This window comes from Nematolebias whitei, chromosome 17, assembly GCF_014905685.2.
Source record: "Nematolebias whitei isolate Nwh7 chromosome 17, NemWhi1, whole genome shotgun sequence".
Classification (NCBI taxonomy): domain Eukaryota; kingdom Metazoa; phylum Chordata; class Actinopteri; order Cyprinodontiformes; family Rivulidae; genus Nematolebias; species Nematolebias whitei.
Genome location: NC_056514.1, coordinates 9,470,644 through 9,481,845, shown reverse-complemented (window position 1 = coordinate 9,481,845; position 11,202 = coordinate 9,470,644). Strand labels below are relative to the sequence as shown.

At 39.1% G+C, this 11,202-nt stretch overlaps 1 protein-coding gene across 1 annotated transcript in view; it reads left to right on the top strand.

The window, feature by feature from the left end:
• The first annotated feature begins 1,259 nt into the window (after positions 1 to 1,259).
• get4 (guided entry of tail-anchored proteins factor 4) overlaps positions 1,260 to 11,202 on the top strand; it is a 36,771-nt gene continuing 26,828 nt past the window's right edge. The window contains exons 1-5 of the mRNA XM_037691534.1: positions 1,260 to 1,469; positions 2,367 to 2,445; positions 2,771 to 2,852; positions 3,034 to 3,183; positions 9,108 to 9,246. Of these exons, the coding sequence (XP_037547462.1) occupies positions 1,330 to 1,469; positions 2,367 to 2,445; positions 2,771 to 2,852; positions 3,034 to 3,183; positions 9,108 to 9,246 (590 nt within the window). The 5' untranslated portion in view covers positions 1,260 to 1,329. The remainder of the gene's footprint in view (positions 1,470 to 2,366; positions 2,446 to 2,770; positions 2,853 to 3,033; positions 3,184 to 9,107; positions 9,247 to 11,202) is intronic.

The window sequence follows — 11,202 nt, the reverse complement described above, 5'->3', positions numbered from 1 at the left end:
CTTGGGATACTCCCAGAAGTACTGGAGCATGTTGATGAGGAGAGGGAGGTCTAGTTTTCCATTGTGGACCTGATACTTCTATTCGTGTGACCCTAACTTGGAAAAGTGGAAGAAATGGATGGAATATGGAACTGACACAGCTTGACATGATTCAGATTTTCGTGTGGATTTTCTGCAAGCTTCTACTTTGTTACTTCATTAGAAGGCCAGTGTTAAAAAAAAATAAAATAAAATAAAATATTGTATAAAAAATAAAATTATGTGAAGATTTACAATGAATAATTAGGTAGATATAAAAAAAATCACAATATAATTCTTTAGTGGACGGAAAATCAGTTGGTGACTATTTTCTTCTTCTTTTTATTATTGTTATTATATTATTCTCACACATTTACCGTTTTTCCACCGCCCATAATAACAAGATTATCAATGAATGCATGCGACAAACGATTTACTATGATTACAACAAAGATTCATTCAAGAAACCTCCCAATATAAATCATAAAACCATAATGACTTCTGCTCATTCAAAATTTGTCAAATGGCCTATATCTCCTAAAGTGAAAGAAAACCATTTTAAAATAATAAATAAGATCTATCCAGTAGCCATGCTTCTGCACAGAAGATTTAAATTTGAGGTGGATTTGTGTGTCTTTTGTAAATCTGAAGATGAATCTCTTGAACATTTGTTTTTTTCATGTCAATACTCACAAAGTTTCTGGACTGACATTACAAACTGGATTAATCTAAAACTTAACATTCCTCCCTTTGATGCTGATGCCATTTTATTTTATATGGATAATTTAAGCTCAGCTTGCTCTGATGCTATAAATATAGTCATCCTTATAGCAAAGTACCACATTCATTGTAGTAAGTGGAGGGACAATCAGCCCTCCTTCCCGTGTTTTATGAACAAATTCAAGTTGTACTATTCTTCAATAAGTAGATTAAAAAACTGGAAAACTGCTAGAACCATTTCACAACAGATATAAAAAAACTTGTTGTTTTAAGTTTCTCATATTGTTTTGCTCCTTTTTGTTTCTTATGTTTATTCTTTTCATTTAATGTTTTTTATATATGTATTACTCAATTTTTATCATTTTGTAACCCCCCTAGCTTGTAAACTGTAGTTCTGACACCCTTCACGAGTGTTTGTATATATTTTTCTCTTTTGTAGTGTTTTGTAGTTCTGTGTGTTATTAATAAAAAAAAGAAAAAAAAAGAAAAAAAAATTGTACACAGACTACGGCAGCCGACGAGGGTCAGGTCAGTGAACGTCTCTTTGGCGTTGGCTGTTCAGTCAACACTCGTTGCTGTGTAGGAACAACCATGGCGGAGCCGGAGTCCCTGAGGTGCTCCAGTGTCAGAAACCGTGGAGGTGTCCAGAGGGTCGAAGGAAAACTACGAGCCAGCGTAGAAAAAGGAGATTACTATGAAGCTCATCAAATGTATAGAACTTTATTTTTTAGGTGAGACTTTGCTATCTGTTCGTGTCCGGACCATTTAGTAGTTCCAGGCCTACCTGTTCCAGATCATTCTGCTGTCAATTCTTCGATGGTTGCTCCTTGTATGTGATTGGTCAGATTTTACTGCGGATCCGCCCTTTTTTGTTAGTTCATGTGTTTGGTTGGGCAGCCATCATGTCCGTCTTTAAAAGAACCACGGCTATTGGCTACAACAGGAAGCTGATGTTAGCAAAGTTGTTTTAGCTAAGCTATCAAGATAAGACCGTGATACTGCTGTTTTTGTGGTTTTGTAGAGAATATACTCTATAAATAAGCTAAGTATGGCGGCTGACTGTTTTAGTATGGTTAAGATGGTACCATTTATGTGTTTTTGCTGACGCTGGTAAGCTGTGTTAGCATGAATTAGCTTGGTACCCAGATTCTGCTGTACCGTCAGACTTAATCATAACACTGGCTTGTCATACTTCTGATGAGTTTGTTTTATCTGACGTACAGCTTTTCCTTGTTTGGTAGCCATTAGTCACATATATCTAGTCAGATGTAGTTATTTACCCCGAACACAACTAGCTATGCACTTTTTTTACCTCCTTGTTTCACTACCCAGTGTTGGTTATTACCTCTGTCTTCAAGAGTCTACTTCTCTTAGGATTTTGTTCAGAATACTGTTTTAAAATCATGTTTCTTATGTAATTTGCGCTCCTCTTGTCTGACCCTCCTTCCTTTTTTTGTCCTATCACTTTAATGTCATTATGCCAGTAATAGCCTCTTCAGATCACATTAGTCATAGTTCTCTAAATGTTATATGGTCTTCCACAGAAAATATTAGTGTTTGAAGCTCACATCAAGGAGCAGAGATGATTTTCAGATATGTGCAATGATAATACTCCTGTCTCCCAACAGGTATATGTCACAGGGAAAACATGCTGAGGCCAGGGAACTGATGTACAATGGTGCTGTGCTCTTTTTCAGCTATAACCAGGTACACAGCAGGTTTTTGGTAACAAATAAAAAAATAGTAAAATAAAACCTCTAAGATTATGCTAGAAAATAGGTTTGACTCAAGTTTGTGTGTTAAAACGCATAATGTGCTATAAAATGTAAACAGTTCATGTAAAAATAGAAATGATTAACAGTTAAGAGGGTTTACAGCTGTTCTCTTGTTGCATACATGTTTGCATGAGTAGCCTGAAACATATTTCTCAAATGCATACAAATTATGTTTACTCATAAAGCAACATCTGTGAAAATGCAGACGTAAAAAATAAAATTGATTGTGTTTCACTTTTTTTTTATTTTTTTTTTAGCAAAACAGTGCAGCAGATCTTTCCATGCTGGTGTTGGAGGTTTTGGAAAAGTCTGATACTAAAGTTGAGGATGAAATATTAGGTGGGTTGCAAGCTACATTTTTTATCTTTTCCTTATAAAGATTCCCATAGATGAGATGTACCAAACTGCGAATGTTGTGTTTGAAAAGATTGTAAAAACTTTCAAAATGGCTTTACATCAGGACATTTCATTCAGATACCTTTGCAGATGTGTTTTGTGGTTTTGTTTTGTGTTGGAACAGAAAGTCTGGCCAAGCTCTTCAGCTTGATGGACCAGAACTCTCCAGAGAGAGTGGCTTTTGTATCCAGAGCTTTGAAATGGTCCACTGGAGGATCTGGCAAGTTAGGCCACCCAAAACTTCACCAGTTGCTGGCTGTCATCTTATGGAAAGGTAATGATCTAATTGTTGTTTTTAATTTTTATCTGAGTAAAATACTAATAAATGTTCACAAGTTACAACATCCCCTCCATTTCATGTTACACACTAAAAACTCTGCACTTACAAGGTTATTAGACATCGACCAAGAAAGAGTAAAGAACAAGGACACATTTTTTTCTTTTAGCAAAATATATAACACGTAAAAGGAAAATAAAGTTAACATTTCAAGCTAAAAAAACAGTTAGAAACAGAAGATAACACTGATCAAAACTGCTGCTATACAAACCAAAGGATTACAAGGTGCTTTACTGTGAAATTACAGTCAATAGGAGAAGATGAGAGATGTTTAAAAACTGAAAGACACGTCCCATCATTTCAATCCAGTGACACTAGAAGTCACTTGAGATTTAAAAAAACAAACTTGGTGATTACCACAAGAAAAGTCCCATTAAAAAATGTCATCAGTGAACAAGAAGTCACTTATACAGTTATGTAATCACTAGTGGCCTCCCAAATAAAAAGACTAGATATTGCTGGGAAACACCTGCACTTGTTTTGGTTCTCAGGTGTTTTTTTAATTGTTGTTGACAGTGTAAATCCAGGTACATCTAAAAAAAAAAAATTTAATGTCTTGAAAAAGTTCAATAAGTTTGGTCAGTCACTTCAGAAAGTGAAACTCGTACATTACATAGATTCATTACCCATGGAGTGAAATATTTCAAGCCTTTATTTCTTGTAATTTTGATGATAATGGCTTACAGATAATGAAAACCAAAAGCTCAGTGTCTCAGAAAATTGTAGAATATTGTGATAAAGTTCCATATTGGAAACTCATGCCCACTATACAGACGAACCCTAGACATGAGCTACAAATGTGACATTCCTCAATTCAAGCCACTCCTGAACCAGAGACAATGTCAGAAGAGTCTTACTTGGGCTGAGGACTTCAGAAAATCCAGTGGACCAGCACCAGCAGAGGACATGGACCCAAACCATCACTGACTCTGGACTTCAAGCTACATGGATTCTCTCCTCCAGACTCTGAGACCTTGATTTACAAATGACATTTACTTTAATCTGAAAAGAGAATGTTGGACCACAGAGCAACAGTCCAGTTATTTTCCTCCTCAGCAGGTAAGATGCTGACGTTGTCTGTGGTTCAGGAGTGGCTCAACTTGAGGAATGAGACATTTGTAGCTCATGTCTAGAGTTAATCAGCTGATCAGGGTGTGACACCAGGAGATTACAATACTGAACCTCTTCATGATATTCTAATTTTCTTAGACAGTGAATTTTAGTTTTTCATTATTTGTAAACCATAATCAACTTCAAGTCAATTTTATTGTCATTTCATCACATGTGGTACATGAAGTGGAATGAAATTGTGCATACAGGGTCCCAGTTACATCCAACAATAGCAAAAATATAAAGTGTAAAAAGAAACAGTAAATAAGGATCTAAAATATAAACTAAGCAATACACTAAACGAACGCCTAACAGTACGCTAAAAGATCTAAGATATACGCTAAACACTAATAATGTAAAACAATACGGCGCATCAAACAGCAGCACAAGCATGAGTCTTTGTGAGCAGATGAATACGAATGAATACAGCAGCATGAAATAATCGGCAGCATGGATAATCAGCAGCACATATCAACAATCAAAGTGTCATTACAAGTTTTTTTTTCACAGTGATTATCTTGTTTAGAGATTCATGAGTCTTAACAGCCTCAGGGTAGAAGCTGTTCCTCAGTCTAGTGGTTCTACACTTAATGCTCCTTAACCTCCTGCCTGAATCACCAAATTTACAAGAAATAAAGGCTTGAAGTATTTCACTCTATGTAATATATGAGTTGGTACAGTGTTGGTGTTTGCTCTCTTTTACATGCACCGTCACGTAGGACAATCTAGACAGATGTGTGTCTTTCCAAATCAAGTCCAGTCAACTCAAGTTACCACAGCTGTACTCCATTAAAGATGTAGAAACATTTCAAGACGATCAGTGGAAACAGCATCTGAGCTCAATTTAGAGCTTCATGGCAAAGACTGTGAATGCTTCTGTAAATGTGATTTCTTAGTTTTCTATTTCTAATAAATTGGCAAAAATCTCATAAAATCTTTTTTCACATTGTCATAATGAGGTATTGTGTGTAGAATATTCAGGAAGGAGATTAATTTAATACAATTAGGAATAAGGCTGTAACATGAAATGTGGAAAAAGTGAAGTGCTGTAAATACTTTCCAGATTTACAGTATAGGTTTTAAGTCCCACCTTTAGCTTGACAAAATGAGTAAAATGACGCTCCTATTGTTATCATATTTGAAAAAAAAACAAGAAAAAAATAAATACTTGATTATTCAGTTTTTTTTTAAGGTTATTATTGGATGGTAAAAAATGCAGCAAACTGTGGTGAGAAATTTCTTTTGCAGGAATTTAGTCGTGGCTTTGCCTGTGTAGTATGACATATCCTGAGATATATTCAGACATTAAACGGGTTCTTCATTTTCCTGGACTGTATAACATACGTGCATTGAATTTAAATAAAATGTGGACGTGAGACGTTATTTATCTTTGACCCATCAAAATGAATGTGGTCATTTATTTACAGAATCAAAGTTTAACATCAAACGTTTACATTAATTTGGCAGAATATGAAAATAACAACATAATCAATCAGCTTTACAACCAGGAAAACCATATGGCCATGATTTTCCGTTGCTTCACCACAGACATTTCTGAAAACATCTGGATTAATTTGCTAGCAGATAGGAGAGTTTGAAGATGGAAAGTGAAGTTTGTCTACAGAGAGATGTGTGAGGGAATTTGTCTGTTTTAACCAGAACTGACACGCTCCTTCTTTTCCAGCTTGGGCCAACGGTACGCTTGGTCGAAATAGAACTTTTACCTTACAGATGATAGCTTCAGCATCGGTGTAGAGCTCTCCTTTCAACTCTTTCAGCGTCTCCGTGAGGACAGCTCGAACCTCGAGAGTCGTGTGAGGTTATCCAAACAGAAGTTATAATTCCCAAAATCGTCTCTGGTTCAGCTTGATTCTAATTCAGCAGCATCCTGAATGCCAGCGTTCTGCATTCTGGAACTTCCAAACCTCTCTGCATCTGAATTCCAAAAACTCTCTCTGAAACTGCTGAGTTTCAGAACTGCTACTCCATCTTCAAGACTGAGCTTACTGCAGCTTCAAGACTGAGCTTACTGCAGCTTCAAGACTGAGCTGAACTCCCAAACTCTCTTGAACTAGGAAGTGCCGACATTTTAATGGGCTCTACTTCCGGTTCGTTTGAGAGCCTCTGATTGGTCGATGGACCTCAACAGAGGTGTGTTTAGTGATGTAAGGTGTTATGGAAAGTCAAGGAAAGAGATTAGGATTGTTTAAGAACAGACAGAAAGATTGTTGGAGAAAACCAGACTTAGTGGCGTCGCTCCACCAAGTATCTTGCTGTAAAAGTTAAACATGACATTTCTTTTCAGTAAACTTTCAGTTGACCGAAACCTGAACTTTGACACACTTACAACTCTGCTCACTTCAAAGCAGACGATCAAGAAATTGAATCATTACTCTGTAACGTACTCTAACTTGATTTCACTTTGAATTGAGGATTAAAAAATCATTACACTGTTTTAAGTAAATAAAAATGAATAGTTCACTTCAACATGTAAACATTGTTTGAACTAACACAATTTGATTATCAAAACATTTGTAAAATAGTAATGATCATAGAGAATTGTCTTTTTCCACTTGATTAATTCAAGAAAGAAAGTCTCAGGATGGGTTAACCTGTATTTCTGGATTCAAATCAATGAAATGACAGTTTCAGTCCCATATGGTCAGTTTTGACATCAGGCCTAGTCCACTACACCTGTAAGAAAGAGGAAATAAATAAATCCATAAATACAAGTTATACTGCCTGGCCAAAAAAATTCACCACCAAAAAATAGGTTGCACACTAATATTTGGTTTGACTGTCTTTAGACTGTCTTTTGAGCAGGTCGGATCACAGCTGACCCTGCTCACCCTGCACACAGACTGTTTGAACCACTCCCCTCAGGCAGGAGGCTTCGGTCCATTCGGACCAGAACCTCCCGCCATAAGAACAGTTTCTTCCCCTCTGCTGTTGGACTCCTGAACACTCATAATGCTACCTCATAACTTCTGCTTTGGTCACATTACATCTGTATTATAATTGAATACTCCATCTGTACTGTTCTCTAAGCTTTTTTATTGTTTTCTATTGTATGGGTGTACATATGGTTATGTTATGTTTTTAATTTTACTTTATTTGTGGGTGTACACAGGTCTTATGTCTTATGTAATGTTCTCATTTTTACTTAATTTTTACTTTATTTTTACTTTATTTTACTTTATTACTATTCGCACCTTATGTCGAAGCAAATTCCTAGTTTGTGAACCTCGTTCATTGACATGGCGATAATAAACTGATTCTGATTCTGATTTAGCTTTGATTACATCACTGTGTCATTGTTTTGATAAACTTCTGCGCCATCACAAAATCTCTTTCATCCAGTGTTGCATTCATTTTTCACCGAGATCTTACATTGATGACTAGGCCCTAGGCATGATGGGTGCATCACTTCACCTGCCTCTCTTCTTACCCTGATGCACCCATCACTCTGGAACAGGATCAATCTGGACTCATTAGACCACATGCCCTTCTTCCATTGCTCCAGAGTCCAATCTTTATGCTCCCTATCAAATTGAAGCCTTTGTTTCTGGTTAGCTTCACTGATTAGTGGTTTTCTTAAGGCTACAGAGCTGTTCAGTCCCAATCCCTTGATTTCCTTCACATTGTTCGTGTGGAAATGCTCTAACTTTCACTATTAAACATAGCCTTGAGCGCTACTGTTGTTTTTCTTCCATTTTGATTTCACCAAACGTTTAAGTGATCACCGATCACGATCATTCAGGATTTCTTTCCGGCCACATTTCTTCCTCGAAGTCGATGGGTCCCCACTATCCTTCCAGTTTTTAATAATGTGTTGGACAGTTCTTAACCCAATTTTAGTAGTTTCTTCAATCTCCTTAGATGTTTTCTCTGCTTCATGCCAATGATTTGACCATTCTCAAACAAACTGACATCTTTTTCTTTGACATGGTTGTTTAAGAAATGAGAAGCAACTCATTACACCAGTTGGGGTTAAATAACTTGTTGTCGCTGAAAGATAATCACCCATGCAGTAATTATCCAACAGTTGGCTCAACTATTTGCTTAGTTAAATCCAGGTGGCAACTTTTTTTTTGGCCAGGCAGTTTATAAATCCAATACAACAATTTAAAATGGAATAACAGACTGTTAGATTGAAACATGGTCTTTACTTTTACACTTTTCATATCAAACATATATATTGTCTTAAATAAAAGCTGTAAATGTTATTCATTTAACTGGTAACATTTATGTACACAATGAAATTCCTATTTCACTGGACCAAACTATTATGGTTTAAAACAGGAAAGATAAAGGGGAAAACTGAAGCTGCATGTGATCAGATGTCAATGGGAGAACACAACCTGACACTCAGGAGCAGTGATAAATAATCAAGCAAACATTAGCCCAGGTTTCTGCTCTAAACGTTTTCTCAAACATTTATTTAGTATAAAATGTAGTAGACAGAAACCTGTCTAATATCATAGTACAGCAACTTAAAAAAACTTTAATCAAAATCTTATTAGATTTCACTACAACTCCACCAAATAAACAAAAAGTAGCATTGTCCTTGTTTTAACCAGCCCCTGGTCGTATCATTATGAGGAAACACTTCAGTTTTGATAAGCTTCAGAAAAATGTATGAATTTACTGGTGTACAAACAGGAACAACATGTAAAGCCACAAAATATTTTGTATGTGGGCGGTAACATTAGTGTGATGTGTGTGTGTGTGTGTGTGTGTGTGTGTTTCAGAGCAAAACTACAGTGAGTCTCGTTACCATTTCCTACATTCATCTGATGGAGAGGGCTGTGCTCAGATGCTGGTGGAGTATTCGTCGTCTCGAGGTTACTGCAGTGAGGTAGACATGTTTGTGGCACAGGCCGTCCTACAGTAAGTTTTACACGCACGCTCGTACGCACGCACACACACACACACACACACACACACACACACACACACATTGTGAAAACCAGATACAAGCTGAGCATGTTGGGATCTGTCAGACGCAAAAATGTTAGAATTAATTTTGGAAATGAGTGCAGAATGAGTCGTGTTCAGTAGATTGAAACCTTTTGAAGTTTTTAGCAGAGTTGGGTGGTAATACAATTAGATGATATACTACATATCTGAAATAAAATAATTCATCCATTATCTTTGCTTGCTTTTTCTTTTCTGGGTTGCGGGGTTTTTTGGTGCTTATGTCCAGCAGGCAGGGGACACCCTAGACAGGTCTCCAGTCCATCACAGGGACACATAGAGACAAACAACTATTCACATTCACACCAAGGGACAATTTACTAATCAGTCTAACATGCATGATTTTGGTCTGTGGGAGAAAATCAGAGTACCTGGAGAAAACCCATGCAGCACGGAGAGAACATGCAAACTCCACCCAGAAAGGCCTCCCGACAGAATTAGATCCAGCAACCTTTTCGCTGGGAGGCGGCAACTCTGCTATCTGTGCCACTGCTGCCCATATCCTTCCAAAAAAACAAAAAAACAACTGGACTGCTATTCGGTAGGTGAAGATGTTTTATTTCCCATCTAAGGAACTTTCTCAATCCAAACTCTGGAGTGTTGAGTTTCAAGCTTTAATCATATTTTTCACGTGACATTAGAGCTACTGGGAAATGCCCACTTGGATTGCAAATAATGTACAGCACTCCCAGCCACCCAGCTGTGCCAGCCATACTTTAAACATCTTCAAGTGGATCCATTATCTTTACCCGCTTCTTATCTGTTGCAGGAAGTAGTTGTCAGGATTTGGTAGTCAGGGACGAACCCAGTTGTGCAGACAGGACTCAACTCGGCAGATTACAAAAAAAAGTATTTTAATAGTGAATAAAGAACAAAAATAAACAGCTGACGTGGCAGCAAAACTTACATGAAAACGGTAGGCTCAGAGGGAAACTCAGGAAGGACTCAGGAAGCTCAGGGGAGACTCAGGAGAACGCAGGAGAACACAGAGACCCAACAAATACGACCCGACGAGGAACAAAACAGAACAGATGGCTTAAATACAGGGACAAGACGAGACGTGATTACAAACAGCTGTGACAAGACAAGGGTGGCACCAATTAAACTGAAGAGGAAACACTAGGGAAACACAGACACAAACAGAATCAGCAAATGGTACCATCCTTACAGTACCCCCCCTCAAGGACGCCTCCAGGTGTCCCCAAAAACCCCCCCTCCCGAAGGACTTGGGCGGGTGGAGGGCGGCACTGCAAGGGTGGAGGTCCAGAGGAAACGCAAGGAAGAACACAAGGACCTGAAAGAACTAAGGCAAAATATAAGCAGGAAAAACACAAAAGATCTGAACGGTCAAGAGACCGTCCCTAGAGTCATTGTTCAGGAGGGCGGCCGGGAGGCCGTCCATCACGGGACCCACGTTCAGGAGGGCGGCCGGGAGGCCGTCCAACACGGGACCCACGTTCAGGGGGGCAGCCGGGAGGCCATCCACCACGGGACCCACGTTCAGGGGGGCGGCCGGGAGGCCGTCCAACACGGGACCCATGTTCAGGGGGGCGGCCGTCCAACACGGGACCCACGTTCAGGGGGGCGGCCGGGAGGCCGTCCAACACGGGACCCACGTTCCGGGAGGCCGTCCAACACGTAGGACCTTGGAGGCCGCGGCAGGCGGCGATGACGACTTGGAGGCCGCGGCAGGCGGCGATGACGACTTGGAGGCCGCGGCAGGCGGCGATGACGACTTGGAGGCCGCGTCAGGCGGTGATGACGACGAGGAGGCCGCGTCAGGCAGCGTAGACGACTAGGGAGCCGCGTCAGGCGGCGAAGACGACGAGGGAGCCGCGTAAGGCGGCGAAGACGACGAGGGAGCCGCGT